This window comes from Bufo bufo, chromosome 8 (assembly GCF_905171765.1).
Source record: "Bufo bufo chromosome 8, aBufBuf1.1, whole genome shotgun sequence".
Classification (NCBI taxonomy): domain Eukaryota; kingdom Metazoa; phylum Chordata; class Amphibia; order Anura; family Bufonidae; genus Bufo; species Bufo bufo.
The window spans coordinates 9,975,216-10,001,748 of record NC_053396.1 but is presented as its reverse complement, the minus strand read 5'-3'; the positions used below and the strand labels follow the sequence as shown (position 1 = coordinate 10,001,748).

General features: G+C 45.4%; 1 protein-coding gene and 2 long non-coding RNA genes across 20 annotated transcripts in view; 1 reads left to right on the top strand and 2 right to left on the bottom strand.

The window, feature by feature from the left end:
* Positions 1 to 26,533, bottom strand: part of LOC120977266 — a 52,416-nt gene that overhangs the window by 14,989 nt on the left and 10,894 nt on the right. For all 3 annotated transcript variants that reach the window (XM_040405118.1, XM_040405116.1, XM_040405117.1), the window contains exons 2-5: positions 21,454 to 21,506; positions 19,759 to 19,977; positions 19,427 to 19,504; positions 18,922 to 19,194 (exon numbers count right to left, since the gene is read on the bottom strand). In XM_040405118.1, the coding sequence (XP_040261052.1) occupies positions 18,922 to 19,194; positions 19,427 to 19,504; positions 19,759 to 19,977; positions 21,454 to 21,499 (616 nt within the window). In that variant the 5' untranslated portion in view covers positions 21,500 to 21,506. The remainder of the gene's footprint in view (positions 1 to 18,921; positions 19,195 to 19,426; positions 19,505 to 19,758; positions 19,978 to 21,453; positions 21,507 to 26,533) is intronic.
* LOC120977269 lies at positions 3,628 to 4,404 on the bottom strand. Its single transcript, XR_005773863.1, has 2 exons — positions 4,141 to 4,404; positions 3,628 to 3,952 (listed from the first exon to the last, which is right to left on the bottom strand). It is a non-coding gene; the product is annotated as an uncharacterized LOC120977269 (long non-coding RNA).
* LOC120977267 lies at positions 13,187 to 17,622 on the top strand. Of its 16 annotated transcripts, none has more exons than XR_005773852.1 (6): positions 13,187 to 13,534; positions 14,033 to 14,034; positions 15,600 to 15,924; positions 16,375 to 16,449; positions 16,525 to 16,576; positions 17,233 to 17,622. It is a non-coding gene; the product is annotated as an uncharacterized LOC120977267 (long non-coding RNA). The 16 variants fall into 16 exon arrangements; XR_005773854.1 differs by having other exon boundaries at positions 16,525 to 16,601; XR_005773849.1 differs by lacking the exon at positions 17,233 to 17,622 and adding an exon at positions 16,877 to 17,022 and having other exon boundaries at positions 16,525 to 16,551.

The following is a 26,533-nucleotide window of genomic DNA, read 5'->3' as shown; positions in this document are numbered from 1 at the left end:
TGCTTGTGACTGCTGCTGTCATATGGAACTGAACCTAAGACTGTAAATAGTTAATTGTTTCCAGTAAAAGGAAGTTCTGGTTCACCACAACATCGTGTTCCTCAATTATTCCTATTATAAATCGGTGTGCCACCGTTACCGGCACTGGCGTCACGAACTTAAAGGGATCTTGCCACCGGCACATTAAACCTGCAACACCCAGGGCACCTCACCTACCACCGGCCTGGTCCCTATACACTGAGAGTGCCCCAGAGGACTTCTGTGCCAGCCTCCCCATCACTGCTGTACGCCTGCCCAGGGTCTTTCATAAACTGTGAGTAACCAAGAGCAACCCTCGTTTGCCTATTAACCGTGACCTCACCATCGCAATACCCTGCAGGGCTGCGTACTGCATATTTACTTATGTCCTGAGTGAAGGCACTGAATACTTACATTAATACAAGAGTTTAGTTTTTACTTTTTAATAAATTAGCAAAGGTTTTACAAATTCCGTTATCACTTTGTCATTGTTGGGGGAGCAAAATGCTGGGGAAAATGTGAACTTTTTTGTTATTTTAGCACAAGAAGCAACATCAAATATAAAAGGGTCTGAAGACTTTCCTGAATGCATTCTACGTGCACTATTCCAGCCAAGTCAGATATGGATATGGATGTTGACTGGATCTTCACAAGTTCTCCATGGCAGAGGACAAACATCAGGACGAGACATCTTGTCCTCAGAACAAACGTCTGGTAAAAGGGGGGACCTACTGGACTCCAGAAAGACACCACCCCAGGAAACATCTGGTCTGCGGTCTGTACATGTTTAGAGGTTCTGGTCTAGTCTGTATATATAGGATGCCTGATCTGGGGACTGTTAGTTTATAGGTCTGGTTTGAGGGACTGGTCTGTATGAAGGAGTATTTGTTTTGGGTCTGTATATATAGAGTCTGGGTCTGGGGTCTTCTTCATATAGGCAGTCTCCTCTTGGGATGTATTTATTGGGTTTAGTCTGGAGTGTATTAGTTTGGGGGGTCTGGTCTGTATATAGGGGTTCTTGTCTAGTTTGGGTCAGTATATAGGTCTAGTGTGGGATCTTCATATAGGAGGTCTGGTCTTGGTCTGTATATATTGGGTTTAGTCTGGAGTCTGTATTAGTTTTGGGGTCTAATCTGTATATAGGCAGTGTGGTCTGAGGTCTGTGTATAGGAAGTCCGAAATCTGTATACATGGTTTTAGTCTGGAGTCTGTATTACTTTGGGTCTTCTGGTCTGTGTTTCTGTATACAGGGAGTGCAGAATTATAAGGCAAATGAGTATTTTGACCACATCATCCTCTTTATGCATGTTGTCTTACTCCAAGCTGTATAGGCTCGAAAGCCTACTACCAATTAAGCATATTAGGTGATGTGCATCTCTGTAATGAGAAGGGGTGTGGTCTAATGACATCAACACCCTATATCAGGTGTGCATAATTATTAGGCAACTTCCTTTCCTTTGGCAAAATGGGTCAAAAGAAGGACTTGACAGGCTCAGAAAAGTCAAAAATAGTGAGATATCTTGCAGAGGGATGCAGCACTCTTAAAATTGAAAAGCTTCTGAAGCGTGATCATCGAACAATCAAGCGTTTCATTCAAAATAGTCAACAGGGTCGCAAGAAGCGTGTGGAAAAACCAAGGCGCAAAATAACTGCCCATGAACTGAGAAAAGTCAAGCGTGCAGCTGCCAAGATGCCACTTGCCACCAGTTTGGCCATATTTCAGAGCTGCAACATCACTGGAGTGCCCAAAAGCACAAGGTGTGCAATACTCAGAGACATGGCCAAGGTAAGAAAGGCTGAAAGACGACCACCACTGAACAAGACACACAAGCTGAAACGTCAAGACTGGGCCAAGAAATATCTCAAGACTGATTTTTCTAAGGTTTTATGGACTGATGAAATGAGAGTGAGTTTTGATGGGCCAGATGGATGGGCCCGTGGCTGGATTGGTAAAGGGCAGAGAGCTCCAGTCCGACTCAGACGCCAGCAAGGTGGAGGTGGAGTACTGGTTTGGGCTGGTATCATCAAAGATGAGCTTGTGGGGCCTTTTCGGGTTGAGGATGGAGTCAAGCTCAACTCCCAGTCCTACTGCCAGTTTCTGGAAGACACCTTCTTCAAGCAGTGGTACAGGAAGAAGTCTGCATCCTTCAAGAAAAACATGATTTTCATGCAGGACAATGCTCCATCACACGCGTCCAAGTACTCCACAGCGTGGCTGGCAAGAAAGGGTATAGGAGAAGAAAATCTAATGACATGGCCTCCTTGTTCACCTGATCTGAACCCCATTGAGAACCTGTGGTCCATCATCAAATGTGAGATTTACAAGGAGGGAAAACAGTACACCTCTCTGAACAGTGTCTGGGAGGCTGTGGTTGCTGCTGCACGCAATGTTGATGGTGAACAGATCAAAACACTGACAGAATCCATGGATGGCAGGCTTTTGAGTGTCCTTGCAAAGAAAGGTGGCTATATTGGTCACGGATTTGTTTTTGTTTTGTTTTTGAATGTCAGAAATGTATATTTGTGAATGTTGAGATGTTATATTGGTTTCACTGGTAAAAATAAATAATTGAAATGGGTATATATTTGTTTTTTGTTAAGTTGCGTAATAATTATGCACAGTAATAGTCACCTGCACACACAGATATCCCCCTAAAATAGCTAAAACTAAAAACAAACTAAAAACTACTTCCAAAAATATTCAGCTTTGATATTAATGAGTTTTTTGGGTTCATTGAGAACATGGTTGTTGTTCAATAATAAAATTAATCCTCAAAAATACAACTTGCCTAATAATTCTGCACTCCCTGTATATAGGGTGCCTGGTCTGGGGTTTATTGGTTAGGACATCTGGGCAAGGGTCTATGTTTGTTTGGAAGTTCTGGTTTGGGATTTGTATACGTTAGGGGGTCTGGTTTGCACATAGGGGATCTTTAATAGTTTGTGGGTTTTGTCTGGGTCTATACATAGGGGGTCTGCTTTGGTTCTGTGTATATGGTGGTCTAGCCTGGGTCTGTATAGAGGTCTGTGTTAGTTTATGGGTCTATGTCTGTAAAAAAGGGGTCTGTATTAATTTTGGAGTCAGGTCTGGGGTCTGTTGTGGTTCAGAGGTTTGGTCTGAGTTTGTATATAGGGGCTCTGGTCTGGAGTCAGTAATAGTCTGCAGGTTTTAATGAGGGTCAGTAAATAAAGGGTTTGCTTTGATTCTGTAGATATGAGGGTCTGGTCTGAGGTCTGTATTAGTTTGGGGGTCTGGGTCTATGTAAAGGGAGTCTGTAATAATTTTGGGTTCCGGTCTGGGTCTTGTCTGGGCTTGGTTTATATGGAGCCTGGTCTGAGGTCTGTATTAGTTTGGGGGTCTGGGTCTGTGTAAAGGGAGCCTGTAATAATTTTGGGTCTGGTCTGGGGTTGGTTTATATGGAGCCTGGTCTAGGGTCTGTATTAGTTTGGGGGTCTGTGTAAAGGGAGTCTGTAATAATTTTGGGTTCTGATCTGGGTCTGGTCTGGGGTTGGTGTTGGTTTATATGGAGCCTGGTCTAGGGTCTGTATTAGTTTGGGGGTCTGGGGTCTGTGTAAAGAGAGTCTGTAATAATTTTGGGTTCTGATCTGGGTCTGGTCTGGGGTTGGTGTTGGTTTATATGGAGCCTGGTCTGGGGTCTGTATTAGTTTGGGGGTCTGTGTAAAGGGAGTCTGTAATAATTTTGGGTTCCGATCTGGGTCTGGTCTGGGGTTGGTGTTGGTTTATATGGAGCCTGGTCTAGGGTCTGTATTAGTTTGGGGGTCTGGGGTCTGTGTAAAGAGAGTCTGTAATAATTTTGGGTTCTGATCTGGGTCTGGTCTGGGGTTGGTGTTGGTTTATATGGAGCCTGGTCTGGGGTCTGTATTAGTTTGGGGGTCTGTGTAAAGGGAGTCTGTAATAATTTTGGGTTCCGATCTGGGTCTGGTCTGGGGTTGGTGTTGGTTTATATGGAGCCTGGTCTGGGGTCTGTAATCATTTTGGGTTCCGATCTGGGTCTGGTCTGGGGTTGGTGTTGGTTTATATGGAGCCTGGTCTAGGGTTTGTATTAGTTTGGGGGTCTGGGGTCTGTGTAAAGAGAGTCTGTAATAATTTTGGGTTCTGACCTGGGTCTGGTCTGGGGTTGGTGTTGGTTTATATGGAGCCTGGTCTGGGGTCTGTATTAGTTTGGGGGTCTAAGTAAAGGGAGTCTGTAAAAGTTTTGGGTTCTGGTATAGGTTTGGGGTTGGTTTATATGGAGCCTGGTCTGGGGTCTGTATATTAGTTTAAAGATTTGGTCTGAATCTGTATGTAGGGGTCTGGTGTGGGATCTGTAGTAGTCTGGGGGCTTGGTCTGGGCCTAGTATTAGTTTAGGACATCTGGTCATCATTGCATTACACTACCAGACCCATCCAGCAGCCGCATGGGAGACTAGCGCATGCACAGTGCCGTGTGGATGGTTCGTCACCAGACTCTCTCAGTAGTGCAGCCTCAGGCTTCAGACCTGTACTTTCCAGTGAACAGAACATCATACATACAAGATGTACTGGTGAAATACACCCTCCCCCTGTCATCCCTGCACCGCACTATATATAGTGTAACCGTATAGCAGCCTTTACAGTATTAGACAACCCCCACCGCAGACTGCTGTGTCACTGACTGGAGGACGATGCTTTATCTCACAGACGCAGGACTAATAATGGGTCATTGTCTGGTTTCAGAACAGCACAATCATGAGACAGAATAGACCATATGGCGGTATACGGGTTTCTTAATGCTTACCCTAGACGGGGTCCCACAGGGACTGTCACCCAGCTTTCCACAGGCCCTGAATGGCATATTAATCTACATCACTGTGCAGAGCCACCACCTCTGACTATTTTACCATTCTGCCTGCGAATGAGTCAGTCCTTACTGCATTTCTGGAATTCTGTTCATGAACTGGGAAGGTCAAGATGGGCAGGACTGTAGGGCGAGGTGGACTGTAGCAATGAATGGAATGATGGAAAAGGTTTCTATTGAGGTTTGTCTTCTACAGTGGGAAATGACTACAATTTTTTTGGCACCCGCAAAACTAAACATTTTACTTTGCGGTCGTCGACTCAAGTCTTCGTGATCTGTTTATAACTGAGTCCTCGATGATATCATTCAGGGGGCGGTGAGGGGCGATAGATTAGTCCCTTAAAGTTGTACACTCTAAAGATGGAGTCTCATGTCTAAATTTAAGAATATAAGGGAACCCTCCCTAGCATATTGATATATACTTCATTTCTCTTCTGCGCCCCCTGCAGGAAAGACAGGGTATAACAATCTGTCCATGTTCTAACGATAGCGATCGCAGGAGTTAGGACTTACTTGTAAGCCCATGTAATCACATATAGTATTGGTCATTTGGGCCATAAAGGGCAGGGGTGCATCAGGATCAATTATAACCCTGGACCTACACATTCTAAAAAAAGTGGACAATCCCTTTAAGAGATATGCATGCTGGGAGTTGTAGTATGCAAAAGCTGGAGGGTCACAGGATAAACCCCTGCCATTGAACAACAGTCTGTGACTGCCTATAGCAAGACCTCTCTACACAAGTCCCCCAGAAGAACCACAAGTCCCAGCATGCACCCACAGATTGTCGCACCCTGATCTACTGCGCACAGCTGCGTTCTCTCCAGCGGACTGGAATAATATTTGTGATAGGTCCTTCCCCTCGTGTTCTGTACTGCAGCCACATATCATCCACCGCTGGAACAAGACATGGCCGCTCCAGCCAACGAGCTCTTGTAAAACCGTCCTGCTTACAGTGTTACTTATGCAAATGAGCCAGGGCTTTAGAGTGAAGCTCCGGGAGTTTTCCGAGGGATAAAGATCTTGAAGAACACAGGGTCTTCTTCTGACAGTCGCCTCCTTATATAGCGATCCGAAGCCATATATAAAAGACTTAGTACCAGACAGCAGGAATCCACAAGGACAGATGGATCTGCATCTACGACCTCTAACAAATCTAGATGGTCTGAGAATATGAAATATATATGCTCCAGAGCTGCATTCACAATTCTGCAAGCTTCAGAGCTGCCATCACCTTCCTGTTTAGTGTCTGCACAGAACTTTTTCTAGGAAGTGTCTTGTTTATACCAGGCACTGTACAGTTATCTGATGTAGGAAAAACTAACTGCCCCCCTACGTTATAGGAGCTCAGAAAACCTGCATTGCGAGGAGTCTGTCAACAAGTTTGTTGAACATATACATTAATAATCAGCAGGATTGTAAATGCAGCTCTGAAGTATAATGCAGGATATAACTCAGGATCAGTACAGATAAGTAATGTATGTATACAGTGACTGCACCAGCAGAATAGTGAGTGCAGCTCTGGAGTATAATACAGGATTTAACTCAGGATCAGTACACGATAAGTAATGTATGTACACAGTGACTGCACCAGCAGAATAGTGAGTGCAGCTCTGGAGTATAATACAGGATGTAACTCAGGATCAGTACAGGATAAGTAATGTAATGTATGTACACTGACTCCACCAGCAGAATAGTGAGTGCAGCTCTGGAGTATAATACAGGATGTAACTCAGGATCAGTACACGATAAGTAATGTATGTACACAGTGACTCCACCAGCAGAATAGTGAGTGCAGCTCTGGAGTATAATACAGGATGTAACTCAGGATCAGTACACGATAAGTAATGTATGTACACAGTGACTTCACCAGCAGAATAGTGAGTGCAGCTCTGGAGAATAACACAGGATGAAACTCAGGATCAGTACAGGATAAGTAATGTATGTACACAGTGATTCCACCAGCAGAATAGTGAGTGCAGCTCCAGAGTATAATACAGGATATAACTCAGGATCAGTACAGAATAAGTAATGTATGTACACAGTGACTTCACCAGCAGAATAGTGAGTGCAGCTCTGGAGAATAACACAGGATGAAACTCAGGATCAGTACAGGATAAGTAATGTATGTACACAGTGACTTCACCAGCAGAATAGTGAGTGCAGCTCTGGAGTATAATACAGGATGTAACTCAGGATCAGTAATGTATGTACACAGTGACTCCACCAGCAGAATAGTGAGTGCAGCTCCAGAGTATAATACAGGATATAACTCAGGATCAGTACAGGATAAGTAATGTGTGTACACAGTGACTTCACCAGCAGAATAGTGAGTGCAGCTCTGGAGAATAACACACGATGAAACTCAGGATCAGTACAGGATAAGTAATGTATGTACACAGTGACTTCACCAGCAGAATAGTGAGTGCAGCTCTGGAGTATAATACAGGATGTAACTCAGGATAAATAATGTATGTACACAGTGACTTCACCAGCAGAATAGTGAGTGCAGCTCTGGAGAATAACACAGGATGAAACTCAGGATCAGTACAGGATAAGTAATGTATGTACACAGTGACTCCACCAGCAGAATAGTGAGTGCAGCTCTGGAGTATAATGCAGGATGTAACTCAGGATCAGTAATGTATGTACACAGTGACTCCACCAGCAGAATAGTGAGTGCAGCTCCAGAGTATAATACAGGATATAACTCAGGATCAGTACAGGATAAGTAATGTGTGTACACAGTGACTTCACCAGCAGAATAGTGAGTGCAGCTCTGGAGAATAACACAGGATGAAACTCAGGATCAGTACAGGATAAGTAATGTATGTACACAGTGACTTCACCAGCAGAATAGTGAGTGCAGCTCTGGAGTATAATACAGGATGTAACTCAGGATCAGTACAGGATAAGTAATGTATGTACACAGTGACTCCACCAGCAGAATAGTGAGTGCAGCTCTGGAGTATAATACAGGATGTAACTCAGGATCAGTAATGTATGTACACAGTGACTCCACCAGCAGAATAGTGAGTGCAGCTCCAGAGTATAATACAGGATATAACTCAGGATCAGTACAGGATAAGTAATGTATGTACACAGTGACTGCACCAGCAGAATAGTGAGTGCAGCTCTGGAGTATAATACAGGATGTAACTCAGGATCAGTACAGGATAAGTAATGTATGTACATAGTGACTTCACCAGCAGAATAGTGAGTGCAGCTCTGGAGTATAATACAGGATGTAACTCAGGATAAGTAATGTATGTACACAGTGACTCCACCAGCAGAATAGTGAGTGCAGCTCTGGAGTATAATACAGGATGTAACTCAGGATCAGTAATGTATGTACACAGTGACTCCACCAGCAGAATAGTGAGTGCAGCTCCAGAGTATAATACAGGATATAACTCAGGATCAGTACAGGATAAGTAATGTATGTACACAGTGACTGCACCAGCAGAATAGTGAGTGCAGCTCTGGAGTATAATACAGGATGTAACTCAGGATCAGTACAGGATAAGTAATGTATGTACACAGTGACTGCACCAGCAGAATAGTGAGTGCAGCTCTGGAGTATAATACAGGATGTAACTCAGGATCAGTAATGTATGTACACAGTGACTCCACCAGCAGAATAGTGAGTGCAGCTCTGGGGTATAATACAGGATGTAACTCAGGATCAGTACAGGATAAGTAATGTAATGTATATACAAATTTACTGAACTTCTTAAGTAGATATTAACAGTGTTGTAAAGTAACAATAATTTTGTGCAAACAGAAAAAGAGGGGGAAAAAACATTATTTTCTTTTTATATAAAATAATTTCAGGTTTTGGATAGGGATAGTGCAGTGTCTTCCCTGTGTAATTTTTAGTCACATGTTTGGCCATTGCTTATCAGTGCAGTAAATAAGCAGATAATTGTACAGGCCAGAAACAATGGACAGCGTGATCATGTGACTATGTCACATGACTACCTTGTTGCGACGGCACAGGATGACATGCCCTGACATCCGTATTGTCTGCATCAGATACTGGGTACAGAATCGAGGCTATTCTGTATCAATTGTGGTTAACAAAAATGATGAAGAAATGGAGATGATGGTTACTTCATGACATTGTTGCAACAATGTTGCAAAATCTACCCAATAGGAGGGGGCTGGGCTGCTGTTGCATCAGGCAGGCCTCGACAGGAGGTGTCACTGCCCATAACTCTGCCTGGAGTTTTTGGTAAACTAAAAAACCACATTATTTCCCCAAAATATATAAGCATTTTTAACTTTCCGTAAAAGGGGTCCATCACCCCAGCAAAGACATGAAACATTCACTACTTGGCACAGTCTGGTCAGTGTAGGTCCACACATGGAGCGATACTCCTTTCCCCTAGGAACTAAGATGGGGAGCCCATGTTTTTGGGGTTCGGGGTTCCCACCGTTGCTGTACCATAGAACTCAGTGGTGTGAGTATGGGGAGTTCCTAATGATAATGGTCACTACTTAGGGCCTCTTTGGAGGAAGCAATTCATACACAACATGATGATGAGACTGACCCTCAGAGCTTACAGTCTAATTCTTTACCTTTCCCCCTTTAAGGCTGGAGTCACACATGCAGTTTTTGAGTCAGACGCAGGAGTAGTTGCAAAAGGAAGGAAAAGTATGAAGGAAAGGCTGATTTGACTCCTCTTGTTTGCATCCAAAAAAATTGCACATGTGATTCCGGCCCAAGGCGACGACCGTGGCCGATCGTACGCTCGTACTCACCCCGGGGTCTGCGGCGCGAGAAGCAGCCTCCCATCTCCTCCTAGTCCTCGCAGCCTCTACCCTGGGATGGCCTCCTGCAGCCGCTGCTTCCACACAAGGGCTGAGTCACATTACTTGGCTGTGGGCTCCTGCAGACTGAGAGCTGGGCTTGTTTGGAATAGATAAAAGATTGAGCTGTGGATGCTCGGGCTTCTCTTCCCCCGGCAGCAGGAGGAGGGGAAGGAACTCTGAAACTAGACCCCTGACAGCTGCACCAACAGCCCCTCCTGCAGGACACAACATCTGGAAGGGGAGACCATTTGTGTGCCAGGGACAGAACTTGGCATGAATTTCACCCATGCAAACCTCTCCCCCTACCTAATGTGCTGTTACAAACCCGAATCCTTGGAACCTGTAAAGTTATAGGATCACTACCCCTATCATCCTCAGCTTACAAAAGTGCAGCTGCGTTATAAGAGGAGTGGCCGATACCGGTCACACCTACAGGTGGAAATATCTAAGCGCCGAGGACAGGTGGCATAAAGTAGTGATCATGGGGGTCCGGGACCATGTTATTATCTGTAGACACAGTGTCAGGTCTTCTATAACAGGCATGCTCAACCTGCGGCCCTCCAGCTGTTGTAAAACTACAACTCCCACAATGCCCTGCTGTAGGCTGATAGCTGTAGGCTGTTTGGGCATGCTGGGAGTTGTAGTTTTGCAACAGCTGGAGGGCCGCAGGTTGAGCATGCCTGTTCTATAAGTTCTAAGATCCCCGAACCTATAGAGTAATTGCTATATTGGCAATCTCCACGTATGGTAGTTATTAAACAGCTGCATGCTTCCATGGTCCTCTGCTCATATGTAGGCAACAATCAAGGGGCCCGACAGCCGAGGGGCCCTCTACACCTCCCTACCACCCCTAGTATGCAATGGGGATCATCAGTAAATGACTTTCCACTTCATGGGCTGCTTTAAGCATTCACCTGTTGATTGCCGGACAGCTAGCATCTCATTAGCCATGGAAATACCGCTAGGCCTAGCTCAGGACCCCATGGCGGTCCCTGAGTTCATATCAATCAAACCAATAAAATACCCAAAGCATTGGAGGCCATACTAAGAAATATTATATAATGTCCCATCATAAAGAAAGGTATGAGCCCTGCACCCATACGAGCCCCGCACCCATACGAGCCCCACACCCTACCATTATATATAACCTATTCTAATGAAGGAGAAGATACAAAATCTACATACCAGGCTGATACCAAAGACCTGTTATGACAGGCGCAGCTCCATGTGGCCGCCAGTAATCTAATCTCAGTGAACTTTCACAAAGTGAAAGAAAAACTAGTCAAACAAGGAGAGCGGTAAACACTGGGGAAGGTGCTTGAATAATAATAAGATCAGTCGTCACATGGTGTCTGTTTTATATGCATATAAGGACATGTAAGGACACTTAGAACAAAAAACTTCCTGTTTGTGTTCTTGCTGCCTAAATCCTGCAAATTGTATAGAAATTTACATTTACCAGTTGCAGTACCACTTGTCACCACTATAAGAGGCAAAACCTTTCCATAGGGGCCAATGCAATAGCGCCCCCCACCCCATGCTGTGTCACCCAGCCTCTGGGCACTAATTTTGTAACCCCGGCCAATTAGTTCAAGTGTGTCTATTTAACCCTTGCTAGATTATAGTCCAGAGAGGCTCAGTACAGCTCTACTTAAAATACCTAAGAACAGCCCCTCCCCCCTCTATCCCTACCAGGGGCTTCCATGGTAAATTTTGCATTAGCTTTTACATATTAGCCCCACAGCAAAATCAAAATTCAACCCCTCTTCCCCTCTTTCTGCTACCCATACCCTCTTCCTTGTGCACCCCAATACTTGCCTTATAGATAACCCCTATCTGTGCAATCTCTTCCGACGCCCCCCCCTACAGAACGCCCCCGTATTGTATTCCGCCTCGCCCTCTGCTCCCATTCTAGTCAATGAAGAAATCCTCCATAAAGGATCTCATGTCGCTCTTCTCTTTGCGGTATTGTCTGCAGTAAACCAGGCCTGGTGCGTGTGCGGAGTCCATGAATGGGGTCTGCGGCGGGGGCTTCTGGGTATTCTTTGTGGTGCGGTGTGGGAATCCATGGAGACTCCATGCATTTTAATTCAGTCTGATTATTCGCCCCCCACCCCATGAATTCGGTTTGTGTGTTATGTTCTCTCATCCATCCAAAAGAGGCAACAGTTATATCTATAGCCCTGTAGGGGGCATCAAAGGTCAGCAACAAGACCCCTTCCAACACATACATTATATTAGTGACTGCGCAGGGCTCAGGGTAACATTCGCGACTATCTGTGGACAGTGATAAGATCCATATAAGTATATCCCTTTAAGAGCTCAAATTAAAGGGGTTGTCCACAACCCCGTCTTAAGCCTCATTCACACCTCAGTGTTTCACGGACAGCACACGTCCCCATTCATTGTGTGTATTCAGACATCAGTGTTTTTAGCATGGATGCATGCTCTATTTTGTCCGTGTTCACGGATCCATCACGTCCATTATAGGCTATGGGTCTGTGAAAAACACGGATCATTAGGGAGAGATGTTTTGAAAATTATTTTTCAGCTGCACAGTGTCTGTGAAACACGGATGGCACACGGACAGCAAAAAACGGACCCACGGTTTCTTCACGGACAGCTTCACGGATACATCACTGACCACCTTCTCACCGGGTTGAGCACGGACACGGACGTGTGAATGAGGCTTTACATGTGGCAATCAGTTGAACCCCTCAAGTGATTGAGTCTGATTGCTGGACAGCCACATCTTTCTCCTGCAGTGGCCTCTGCAGGACAAATGTGGTATTACATGCTCTCCATTCAGATGAACGTATTCCGTGGTCCTCCACCGCTGGAAGCATTTCAATAAAGAGGGGCTTGAGCAGGAGACCCTCCCCTATGATATCCATAGGACCTGTCACCTCCCATGTCTGTTTTAGCAACTACTTGCATTTCCCATGTAATAGAAACTCCATGTTTTGCTATTGCTTTATTATTCCTACTAGAAGTTATGAAGTAATTATTCCTGCTAGAAGTTATGAAGGAGGGGGGGGGGGGGGACAAACTTCAAACACAGGCAAAACTTTCCAAGGTCGGTTTATGAAATGTCACCTAGGCTCGTTATATAAGGCGCCGTTACATAATTTTTACGAAAATAAATTTGCAAATTTTCGCCCCTCCAAACATGAATTAACAGAAACTATCTGGAGCTCGGCGAGAAAATTCATCCAAGCCGAGAAATGGTGCTGTGACTGTGAAATGAGCGCTCGCACCCCGGATATATTTAGCGTCAGGCAGTGAGATGAGAAAGCATTACATAAAAGTCAGTGCACACGGTGACATATCAGAAGGCAGTGCACATAGTAGCATATCAGGTCAGTGCACATGGTAACATATCAGGTCAGTGCACATGGTAACATATCAGGTCAGTGCACACGGTAACATATCAGGTCAGTGCACACGGTAACATATCAGGTCAGTGCACACGGTAACATATCAGGTCAGTGCACACGGTAACATATCAGGTCAGTGCACATGGTAACATATCAGGTCAGTGCACATGGTAACATATCAGGTCAGTGCAGACGGTAACATATCAGGTCAGTGCACACGGTAACATATCAGAAGTTAGTGCACACGGTAACATATCAGGTCAGTGCACACGGTAACATATCAGGTCAGTGCACACGGTAACATATCAGAAGTTAGTGCACATGGTAACATATCAGGTCAGTGCACACGGTAACATATCAGGTCAGTGCACACGGTAACATATCAGGTCAGTGCACATGGTAACATATCAGGTCAGTGCACATGGTAACATATCAGGTCAGTGCACATGGTAACATATCAGGTCAGTGCACATGGTAACATATCAGGTCAGTGCACATGGTAACATATCAGGTCAGTGCACACGGTAACATATCAGGTCAGTGCACATGGTAACATATCAGGTCAGTGCACACGGTAGTGCACTGTAACATATCAGGTCAGTGCACACGGTAACATATCAGGTCAGTGCACATGGTAACATATCAGGTCAGTGCACATGGTAACATATCAGGTCAGTGCACACGGTAACATATCAGGTCAGTGCACATGGTAACATATCAGGTCAGTGCACACGGTAACATATCAGGTCAGTGTACAGACATCTACTAGGGCCATTATTTACTGGCACAGATATGGAGAGCACTATGGGGGCATTATTTAGTGGCACACATCGGGGAGAGGAGCACTATGGGGGCATCTACTGGGAGCCCTATATATTAGAATTATACTGTCACTATGGGGGGGGGGGAGCCATATAAGGGCATCTACTGGAGGCTCTATATATTGGCATTATATACTGTCACACATGGGGGCACTATGTGGAGAAGTGGGGGAGAGGAGCACTATGGGGCATCTGCTGGGGGGGCATTATATAGGGGCATTTTATACTGGCACAAACTAAATGTGCAATATGGGGGTGGGGATGAGTACTATAGTGGCATTTTATACTGGCATACATTATAGGGGCACTATGGGGAAGGGGGGAGAGGAGCATTATCGGGGCATCTACTTGGGGCACTCTATAGGGGCATTTTATACTGGCAAATTATGTCAGGCACCTTGGGACAGGGGAAGGAGCACTATGGGGGCACTATATAGGAGTATTTTATACTGGTGCAAATTATGGGGCACTATGGGGACCTTAGCTAAACTGGGGGCACTAAGAGGTTTTTTTTGGGCGCACAGTAGGGGGCATTGCCACACATTATGAGGGCACTATAGGGACATTGGCTCTACTGAGGGCACTAAGAGGAGGTATTTTTTCTGCCACACAACGGGGTATTTTTTTGTATCATTATTTTCGGGGGACATTATGTTTACACTCTTGCACACGAATGTATTTTATTTCCGTTTCTGTTCCGTTTTTGCGTTTTCCGTTTGCAGTCCGTATATGGAACCATTCCTTTCAACGGCTCCGCAAAAAAATGGAAGGTACTCCGTGTGCATTCCGTTTCCATATTTCCGTATTTCCTTTCTGCTAAAAGATAGAACTTGTCCTATTATTGACCGCAGTACGGACAAGGATAGTACTGTTCTATGAAGGGCCAGCTGTTCCGTTCCACAAAAAACGGAATGCACACGGATGTCATCCGTATTTTTTCCTGGGCACAGTTATTTTTTAGAGCAGTGTGTGCCAATAATTATTGAAGGGGCACTATCTGGTACTAGTATTTTCAGGGGGTTTATCTTTTTCTGTAGTATAGTATTGGGGAGCACAGCGGGCACAATATCAGATGTGACAGGATGGCATGTTCAGAAGGTTGGAGGATATTGCAAAAGTAGGAAACTAAGATGTCTGTCAAGAGAGAAGAGATGGCTGAAAGAAATCATCATGGTGGTCTGGTCTGAAAGGAGAAGATGAGGAAAGAGAAGGTCTGCATCTAAGGAGAAGTCCCTGTAAGTACAAGGTAGGGGGCGCTGTATGAGGCTACTTTCACATCTGCGTTAGTGATCCTGGCGGCTGTTCCAGCTGAGAATTCACTGGACCTGCACTGCTGGATGCAGACTGAATGCCCGCCGGCCTCATTAACTATAATGGGGTACGGCAGAGATCCGGCCACAATCTGGGAAAAATGCAGAGAATCAGTGGGACACAAACCGCTGCATGCTGTGGCTGGTGTCCGGACGGATCGTAGTGCCGCAGGTGGGAAAGTAGCCTTACCCTGTATGTTTCGTATTGCTGTATGTAATGCTAGGAGGGAATAGGTTAGGTTAAGAATTTGGCATGGAGGGTGGGGGGCCCAGGCACATTCTTTGCACAGGGGCCCTCTGCTGTCTGCGTCCGCTGCTGAGTCAGTGCACATGGTAACATATCAGGTCAGTGTAGACGGTAACATATCAGGTCAGTGCACATGGTAACATATCAGGTCAGTGCAGACGGTAACATATCAGGTCAGTGCACACGGTAACATATCAGGTCAGTGCACACGGTAACATATCAGGTCAGTGCACACGGTAACATATCAGGTCAGTGCACACGGTAACATATCAGGTCAGTGCAGACGGTAACATATCAGGTCAGTGCACACGGTAACATATCAGGTCAGTGCAGACGGTAACATATCAGGTCAGTGCAGACGGTAACATATCAGGTCAGTGTAGACGGTAACATATCAGGTCAGTGCACATGGTAACATATCAGGTCAGTGCAGACGGTAACATATCAGGTCAGTGCACACGGTAACATATCAGGTCAGTGCACACGGTAACATATCAGGTCAGTGCAGACGGTAACATATCAGGTCAGTGCAGACGGTAACATATCAGGTCAGTGTAGACGGTAACATATCAGGTCAGTGCAGACGGTAACATATCAGGTCAGTGCACATGGTAACATATCAGGTCAGTGCAGACGGTAACATATCAGGTCAGTGCAGACGGTAACATATCAGGTCAGTGCACACGGTAACATATCAGGTCAGTGCAGACGGTAACATATCAGGTCAGTGCACACGGTAACATATCAGGTCAGTGCACACGGTAACATATCAGGTCAGTGCAGACGGTAACATATCAGGTCAGTGCACATGGTAACATATCAGGTCAGTGCACATGGTAACATATCAGGTCAGTGCACACGGTAACATATCAGGTCAGTGCACACGGTAACATATCAGATCAGTGCACACGGTAACATATCAGGTCAGTGCAGACGGTAACATATCAGGTCAGTGCACACGGTAACATATCAGGTCAGTGCACACGGTAACATATCAGGTCAGTGCACACGGTAACATATCAGGTCAGTGCACATGGTAACATATCAGGTCAGTGCACATGGTAACATATCAGGTCAGTGCACATGGTAACATATCAGGTCAGTGCACACGGTAACATATTAGAAGTCAGCGCACACGGTGACATATCAGGTCAGTGCACATGGTAACATATCAGGTCAGTGCAGATGGTAACATATCAGGTCAGTGCACAAGGTAACATATCAGGTCAGTGCACATGGTAACATATCAGGTCAGTGCACATGGTAACATATCAGGTCAGTGCACATGGTAACATATCAGGTCAGTGCACATGGTAACATATCAGGTCAGTGCACAAGGTAACATATCAGGTCAGTGCACATGGTAACATATCAGGTCAGTGCACATGGTAACATATCAGGTCAGTGCACATGGTAACATATCAGGTCAGTGCACAAGGTAACATATCAGGTCAGTGCACACGGTAACATATCAGAAGCAGTGATGGCCAGTTCGCCGTGTTCGCCCGCGAACACATGCGGGCTGCCATCTTAACTCACAAGTCCGGCGATGTACAGGTAAGCCCTTACCTGTGCCGCGAGCCGGTCTGAAAACAAATGCGGTCACCGGGAGCAGGCAGTTCCAAGAACAGCCCGAAGAAGGCCCCCGGCGGCTAATCTCAAAACTGCCTGCTCCCGCTGACCACATTTGTTTCAGACCGGCTCGCGGCACAGGCACCAGTAAGGGCTTACCTGTACATCGCCGGACTTGTGAGTTAAGATGGCAGCCCGCATGTGTTCGCAGGCGAACTGGCCATCACTGATCAGAAGTCAGTGCACACGGTAACATATCCCAGGTCTGATATGTTTTTATGTGTTGTAGGCACCACATGGGATCGCCCTGTGCAGACTGCGCTCTCTATATAAAGCACAATTCTAGGAGTCAGAATGTCGGCACTTTGGGGCACTTTTAGGCCACCTTCACACGTTGCGGAATATGTACAGTTTTTCCGTGTAGAGAAAACCCAGGATAGTATGGTACCAGTGAAGTGGCGAGATTACACAAATCTCACGTACACTTTGCAGATCTTTTCCGTGCGGAAATTGACCTGCATTGTGGATTTGAAAATCTGCAGCATATCAATTATGTTTCCGGTTTTAGCGGTGATTTCACCTTTTCAATGGAAGAGTGAGATCTGCGGCAAAACCGCATAATATCTGCACCAAAAAACGCTTTTAGACATTGCAGACTTTGGTGCGGATATGCTGCAGAAACGCACATAAATCCGAACGGAAATTCGCTTGGATCTTCTGTGCGTTCACCTGCACCCATGTGCAGATGGCCTTATAGTAGCCCTACGTGGCAGGGGTATTACTATACTACCCGTAAGTAGCGCAATTACATTAGTACTTTTATACTGATTCTCTATGATACTTTGTAGTGTTGCACTGTATTATATTAGTATTATATAACAGTACTTTATTGGCTCTGTGTGGCACCGCTATATTGATATTCATGGTAGTATTATGTTAGCACTATATGGAGCTGTTGTATTGGTATGCTATAACAGTACTCTATTGGCTCTGTGTGGTACTGCTATATTGCTGCTTATGTGAGTATTATGTTAGTACTGTATGACACTGTTATATCAGTATTGTATAACAGTACTCTATTGGCTCTGTGTGGTACTGCTATATTCATGTTCATGGTAGTATTAGATTAACACTATATGGCGCTATTATATCAGTATTGTATAGCAGTACTATATTAGCTCTGTGTAGCACTATTAGGGTCCATTCGCACGTCCGCAATTCTGTTCCGCATTTTGCGGAAAGGAATTGCGGACCCATTCATTTCTATGGGGCCGCACAATGTGCTGCCCGGATCCGGAATTGCGAATCCGCACTTCCGGGTCCGCAATTCCGTTCCCCCAAAAAATAGAACATGTCCTATTCTTGTCCGCAATTGTGGACAAGATTAGGCATTTTCTATTAAGTGCCGGCGATGTGGGGTCCGCAAAATGCGGAACGCACATCGCCGATGTCCGTGTTCTGCGGATCCGTGGATCCGCAAAACACACACGGACGTGTGAATGGACCCTTATATTGATGTTTATGTTAGTATTATGTTAGCTCTATATGGCAGTATTATATTGGCTCTATATGGCACTATTATATCAGTATTGTATAGCAGTACCATATTGGCTCTGTGTGCTATATAGATGCTTATAATAGTAATATGTTAGCACTATATGGAATAATACATTTTGGGAAACTATAGCAAATTTTCAATGTAAGCCTGCCCCCTAGTGCCCATATAATACTGCCATCCCGTACAGCTGTACCAGCTACCATTCAGATAATGGTGCTGTATCCCCTGGTGTCCTACTATGTATCCTATTGGTGCTACTAATTAACCCAAGTGCCAAGTAACAGAGTGACTCCAAGGCTGGCAGACCGGGTAGACGGTCCGAAGGGCCACCCATTGGTCCAGAACACATACAACCTATCTCTCACCTTGGTCAGCACTGGATCTAGGTGCACTACCACTGTCTGTCTTGGCTACAGATGGTTCCTTGTTGGATGCTGGTTTCAACTGGGCATCAGACCCAGCACTGGCAGTAGGTGGCGCCGCTACGCAAGGCAGAACATTCCTCTCGTAGTAGCCTGGGTTGGTGATGTTTCCAGCTGAATTGTACTGGGCCACCAAAAAGTAGACTTTTTTACTATCCGTAGCCAGTCCAAAGCCGACCTCCTTCGAGTCCTTCCAGACAACTTGAGTAAAGTGGCCTTAAAAATAGTAATTTTTGCTTAAGAAAAATGAATGGATAATACTATAATCTCCAATATTTCTAGCATGAAGCAGTTCTCCATATGGCCACTAGAGGTCAGGCTTGCCAAATGCAAGTCTATAGACAAGCAATGCAAGAATTTTTTGTGATAAATTGACCACTGGAGGCGCCGTTTGCAGAAATATTGATTTTTTTCTATATTTTTTTTTTACTATCTCTGGGTTTCTTACCTGTATTGCCGGAAAAGCCGGGTTTACTGAAGTCATAGTTTTTAATCTCGCTGTACCAGCTGTCCACCGGCTCGTTCCCTGCATAATAAATAGACGGATCCATTGTGATTTAGAGTATAAAATATAATGTAACTCAAGATCAGTATAAAATATTGCCCTCCTCACACAGCGGTGGATTTGATGCAATGTATTAATGTAACTAAATGTGTCCTGCAGAGGATTGCCTGCAGCTGCAATACCAGGCACAGCCTATGGACAAGAGTGGCGCTGTTTATGGAGGTAGCCTCAAGCTTCTCTTTCTTCAGGCTCGCGGATTCTGTCTGACATCATACCTGCTAGGTCTTTAGGGCTAGAGCTGCTCTTGTAGTATAAGTTTTCTCCGTGTTCGCTGTCGCTGTGTTGCAGGGTCCGGATGGACAGCAGGTGGTCGGCCCATTTCTGCGCTGATTGGCAGAGGTCTGTGTTCAGCTGAAGAGGAGGGGATCCGTGCAGGGCCCGATACTTATTATGAGCAGCCAGGAAATCCTGCTCAAACTTCTTGACATCAATACCTGATGGACAGCAAGGACCATGTTATTGCACACATAGTATATATAGATACACAGCGCCCTCTACTGGTCACTGATCGCAGCACAGTTCTTCAAGGGTCCTTTAAAGGACATGGATCCTAAAGTGTTTTTGAAGCCATAGTTAAAGGGGTTATCCAGTCCCTATAATGGTAGCCCCCCAAAAGTGCCCTCATACAGGTTATACTTACCCCGCATCACTTCCGATGCCCGCATGGCCACCGCTGTATCCGGTGACGGGGGTCGGTGTCAGCAGATACAGCGGTGATGCTAGGAAGGCTCGTTCCCGTCGCGGCCTGCTATTAGCAGCCCGATCCCCACCCCATTGCTGGATGTTTTGATCCACGCGACGGGGAGACTCAGCGGCGGCCGTGCGGGCATCAGAGGCGATGCAGGTGCCGAGGAGCGGGTTAAATATAACCTGTTTGAGCGGCCAGGGCATTTTAGGGGTTGGCCAGCCCCTTTAAGAAAAAAAAATACACTAAACTAGCATAAAATGCGCCGAATTGATTAAGAGGCGTACGTGTATTAATACATTTGGGGGTGTCTTGAGAGGTCCGTGCGCCAGAAAAGGAAATTTACAAAAGGTAAGACCTAGCGCCACCCATGTCTTGCCCAAACAGCAAAAAAAAAATCACAACACTTTTGCACTAATGGCGCCAATGTGTGACTTTTTGATGCCACTTTTCTGGTGTAGAGCAGTTGATAATTACCCCCACGCCCCACAGGCTTTCCTTAAGGCCTCTTTTTTTTTTCAGTTTATGTTCCGTTTTTTTGCGTTCCGTATACAGACAGTATACAGAACCATTCATTTTAATGAGTCGGCAAAAAAAAAAACGGAAGGTACTCCGTATGCTTTCCGTTTCCGTATTTCCATTTTTCCGTTCCGTTCAAAGATAAAACATGTCCTATTATTGTCTGCATAACGGACAAGGATAGTACTGTTCTATCAGGGGCCAGCTGTTTCGTTCCTCAAAAAACGGAATGCACACAGACGTCATCCGTATTTATTGCGGATGCATTTTTTGCGGACCGCAAAACACTGAAAAAGGCAAACGGTGTTTGTGACTTTTTTGCACTGCGTTTCACACATAGGAGTATCGAGGGTGTGGCGGGGGCAGGGACTTCAGCTTTAACAAATTTACCAACATTTACGCCAGACGGAAAACTACTACTGTCAGGGGCTAGTCTACTTTTTTCCGCCAGGCGCACGGACCGTTGAAGAGGCCGCCTCGTCAGTAATTAGGCGCATCAAACCACCGGCAAAGCCAGCGCAAAAGGGGAGAAAAAGACCGGCGTAAAACTCCATTCTTAGTGAATGACCCCCATTGTTTAAAAGCGGACGACCCCTTTAAGAGATTTCTATTCTCATGTGGAAAACCTGCAACTAGGTGTCACAATTCCCAGTGCAGATGCTGGGAGTTGTAGTTCTACAGGAATGTGTCAATGGCTCCTGATCACCTTGTTCTTGGAGTTGCAGGCCGGCGAACTTCTTGTTGAACGCCATGTCTAATCTGCAAGAAAAAGGAACATAAGACATGACATTTCACTCCAAGAATTCACCAAATTTTTCCTCAAAGTCTACACAGAGGGGGCGACATAAAATAAATGGCGGTTGCTATGTAGGTTAATCTGTCACTCAGGATCTGTGGAGAGCCTGGTGACAACCACCTTAGGATGACTAGGGTGAGTTGTCAGACAGAATTCGTTGCCCATTTAGGAGACCAGGGGGCGACTCACGACGGTGCTGGTCGTAAACAGGGCGATGCCCCAGATTACAAATACTAGTGAAGGCGAGCAGTTGCCCATAGCAACCAATCAGCTTCTAGCTTTCATTTCTCAGAGGGCTTGTGGAAAAAGAGAGCTGGAAGCTGATTGGTTGCTATGGGTAACTACACTGGTCCTGATAAACCTGCCCCATGTTGATATCTACAGCAGTCCCTCAGCTTCCGCTCTGTAGACCACGAGGCCACGTCCTCCATGGGTCTCACTTCTGCCTCTTGTAACCACAGAGTGAGTCACGGCCGAGCCGGGGAAAGGTGAAATATTTCCTCTGCAAACTTATAAGATTGACTAAGACAGCAAGAAAAACCAGTGCGCCTCATCTCCGGGACAGTGTGTAGATGGAGTATCTAAGCCTATGTGCGATACATTATGCTGAGCCTGCATATCTAAGCCGGTCATGTGTCATACACTCTGCTGAGGCTGCGTATCTAAGCCTAACATGTGCTACTGTCTGCGGGACTAGTGTATCTAATCATATCATGTGTGATACTGTCTGATGAACTGGTGTATCTAAGCATATCATGTGTGATACACTCTGCTGAGCTTGCGTAGCTAATTTCTGAGCCTGCGTATCTAATCCTATCATGTGTGATACTGTCTGCTGAACTGGTGTATCTAAGACTATCATGTGCAATACTGTTTCCTGAACCTGCGTATCTAATTGATGAGCCTGCGTATCTAAGCCAGTCACGTGTCACAAACTCTGATGAGACTAAGTATCTAAGCCTATCATGTGATACTGTCTGCTGAAGTAGTGTTTCTAAGCGTATCATGTGTGATACACTCTGCTGAATCTGCATAACTAAGCCTATCGTGTATGATAATATCTGCTATGTTGGTGTACCCAATCCAGTCATGTGTGATACAGTCTGCCAAGTCTCTGTATCTAAGACTATCATTGGCAATACTATGCTAAGCATCTATATCTAAGCCTATCATGTGTAATACTGTCTGGTAAGTTGTTGTATCTAATCCTATGATGTGTGATACTGCCTGCTGAGCTGTGTATCTAAGACTATCCTGTGCGTTACTGTCTGCTGAGCTGTGTATCTAAGACTATCCTGTGTGATACTGCCTGCTGAGCTGTGTATCTAATCCTATCCTGTGTGATACTGTCTGCTGAGCTGTGTATATAATCCTATCCTGTGTGATACTGTCTGCTGAGCTGTGTATCTAATCCTATCCTGTGTGATACTGTCTGCTGAGCTGTGTATCTAATCCTGTCCTGTGTGATACTGTCTGCTGAGCTGTGTATCTAATCCTATCCTGTGTGATACTGTCTGCTGAGCTGTGTATCTAATCCTATCCTGTGTGATACTGCCTGCTGAGCTGTGTATCTAATCCTGTCCTGTGTGATACTGTCTGCTGAGCTGTGTATCTAATCCTATCCTGTGTGATACTGTCTGCTGAGCTGTGTATCTAATCCTATCCTGTGTGATACTGTCTGCTGAGCTGTGTATCTAATCCTATCCTGTGTGATACTGTCTGCTGAGCTGTGTATCTAATCCTATCCTGTGTGATACTGTCTGCTGAGCTGTGTATCTAATCCTATCCTGTGTGATACTGTCTGCTGAGCTGGGTATCTAATCCTATCCTGTGTGATACTGTCTGCTGAGCTGTGTATCTTAGGCTACTTTCACACTACCGTTCAGAACGGATCAGTCTGCATTATAATTTAAAAAAAATTCTAAGTGTGAAAGTAGCTTCAGACGGATCCGTTCAGACTTTACATTGAAAGTCAATGGGGGACGGATCCGTTTGAAGATTGAGCCATATTGTGTCATCTTCAAACGGATCCGTCCCCATTGACTTACATTGTAAGTCTGGACGGATCCGCTTGCCTCCGCACGGCCAGGGGGACACCCGAACGCTGCAAGCAGCGTTCAGGTGTCCGCTTGCTGAGCGGAGCGGAGGCTGAACGCTGGCAGGCGGATGCATTCTGAGCGGATCCGCGTCCACTCAGAATGCATTAGGGCTGGACGGATGCGTTCGGGGCCGCTTGTGAGAGCCTTCAAACGGAGCTCACAAGCAGAGCCCCGAACGCTAGTGTGAAAGTAGCAGACTATCCTGTGCGTTACTCTCTGCTGAGCTGTGTATCTAATCCTATCCTCTGTGATACTGTCTGCTGAGTTGTGTATCTAATCCTATCCTGTGCGATACTAACTGCTGAGCTGTGTATCTAATCCTATCCTGTGTGATACTGTCTGCTGAGCTGTGTATCTAATCCTATCCTGTGTGATACTGTCTGCTGAGCTGTGTATCTAATCCTATTCTGTGTGATACTGTTTGCTGAGCTGTGTATCTAATCCTATCCTGTGTGATACTGTCTGCTGAGCTGAGTATCTAATCCTATCCTGTGTGATACTGTCTGCTGAGCTGTGTATCTAATCCTATCATGTGCGATACTAACTGCTGAGCTGTGTATCTAATCCTATCCTGTGTGATACTGTCTGCTGAGCTGTGTATCTAATCCTATCCTGTGTGATACTGTCTGCTGAGCTGTGTATCTAATCCTATTCTGTGTGATACTGTTTGCTGAGCTGTGTATCTAATCCTATCCTGTGTGATACTGTCTGCTGAGCTGTGTATCTAATCCTATCCTGTGCGATACTGTCTGCTGAGCTGTGTATCTAATCCTGTCATGTGTGATACTGTCTGCTGAGCTGTGTATCTAATCCTATCCTGTGAGATACTGACTGCTGAGCTGTGTATCTAATCCTATCCTGTGTGATACTGTCTGCTTAGTTGTGTATCTAAGACTATCCTGTGTGATACTGACTGCTGAGCTGTGTATCTAATCCTATCATGTGAGATACTGACTGCTGAGCTGTGTATCTAATCCTATCCTGTGTGATACTGACTGCTGAGCTGTGTATCTAATCCTATCCTGTGTGATACTCTCTGCTGAGCTGTGTATCTAATCCTATCCTGTGTGATACTGTCTGCTGAGCTGTGTATCTAATCCTATCCTGTGTGATACTGTCTGCTGAGCTGTGTATCTAATCCTATCCTGTGTGATACTGTCTGCTGAGCTGTGTATCTAATCCTATCCTGTGTGATACTGTCTGCTGAGCTGTGTATCTAATCCTATCCTGTGTGATACTGTCTACTGAGCTGTGTATCTAATCCTATCCTGTGTGATACTGTCTGCTGAGCTGTGTATCTAATCCTATCCTGTGTGATACTGTCTGCTGAGCTGTGTATCTAATCCTATCCTGTGTGATACTGTCTACTGAGCTGTGTATCTAATCCTATCCTGTGTGATACTGTCTGCTGAGCTGTGTATCTAATCCTATCCTGTGTGATACTGTCTGCTTAGCTGGTGTACCTCAGCCTAACATGGGTGAAACTGTTTGCCGAACTATGTATCTAATTCGTTTGTGTGTGATACTGTCTGCTAAGCCGGTGTATCTAAGCCCATCATGTGTGATACTGTGCTGAGCCTCTGTATCTAAGCCTATAATGTGTGATACTGCCTGCTGCTGTATCTAAGCCTCCTTATTGCACACAACAGTAAGCCAATGCGTTAAAGTTGCCTGACGGCGCTGTGTTCTTCTTTTACAGTGTAGATGTGCCCTCGTGGCATTTGGCGGTGTGGGCGCGGTGAGTGGCGGTGTGTCAGCTGAACACCAGGTAAACAGCAGCTCCTGCATACCGCCTAATCATGTCAATAATACTAGTGTGCACACATATAATTCCTCCTGGTAAACAGGGTGATGCTGGCACCCTGCGCCTGCCACTGTCAGCTGACGCCTGCTATTGCTGCAGGAAAAGCAGGACCGCCACTATACCCCGCACTTAAAGGGCTTGTCCAGGTTGATATCTGAGAATCCGCCGATCACCTCTGATCTGTGGGGAACACTAGTGGCAAGTATTCAATTTCCCTGCAGCACCACCACAGGTGAAATGAGGAATTACACAATTCCTATTTAAATTGAAGGGCGGGACGGGTCCTTCAGATGTTATGTTATGTTACTAAGTCCTTGTATAGCGCTCTAGAGGAACTCAATCCGATCGAAGCGCTGGTAACCTCTCTCACTAATGGTTGAAGGTCCTGAAGGTGGGAACCCCTCAATGCGGTAGTAAATCTGAGAAATACCGGACTGCCCGCTTCCCCTACACCGAATAGTCTCTGCCAACCACATGGACTGCTCACCCTGTATGACCTCAGCTGGAGCGTTCAATCCATAGGTGACCTCTGGCACAGAGACATCTTCACATCCACCACCCCGAGCAGACCTGATCATAATGTGCTGGTGGACTCCTCACAGAGCTCCGCTGTGCTCCACCTCTGGAGACGGCTCCACTGCTGCACTCTGTACGTGGCCCATTGTGTATTGAGGTTTCCTTCCTATTATTACTGTTCCTGTCCTAATCACAGGGAGCGAGAGCAGTGAGAGCTCATTGTCTGCGGGGGGTGGGGGTGGGGGGTGATTATAAGACACTAGGAGGACTCTGTACCTCAGCGAAGGAGATCCCAAGTCTCTACATATATTATTATACATAGGGGCAGTATTATAGTAGTTATATTCCTGTACATAGGGGCAGTATTATAGTAGTTATATTCTTGTACATAGGAGGCAGTATTATAGTAGTTATATTCTTGTACATAGGAGGTAGTATTATAGTAGTTATATTTTTGTACATGGGAGCAGTATTATAGTAGTTATATTCTTGTACATAGGAGCAGTATTATAGTAGTTATATTCTTGTACATAGGAGCAGTATTATAGTAGTTATATTCTTGTACATAGGA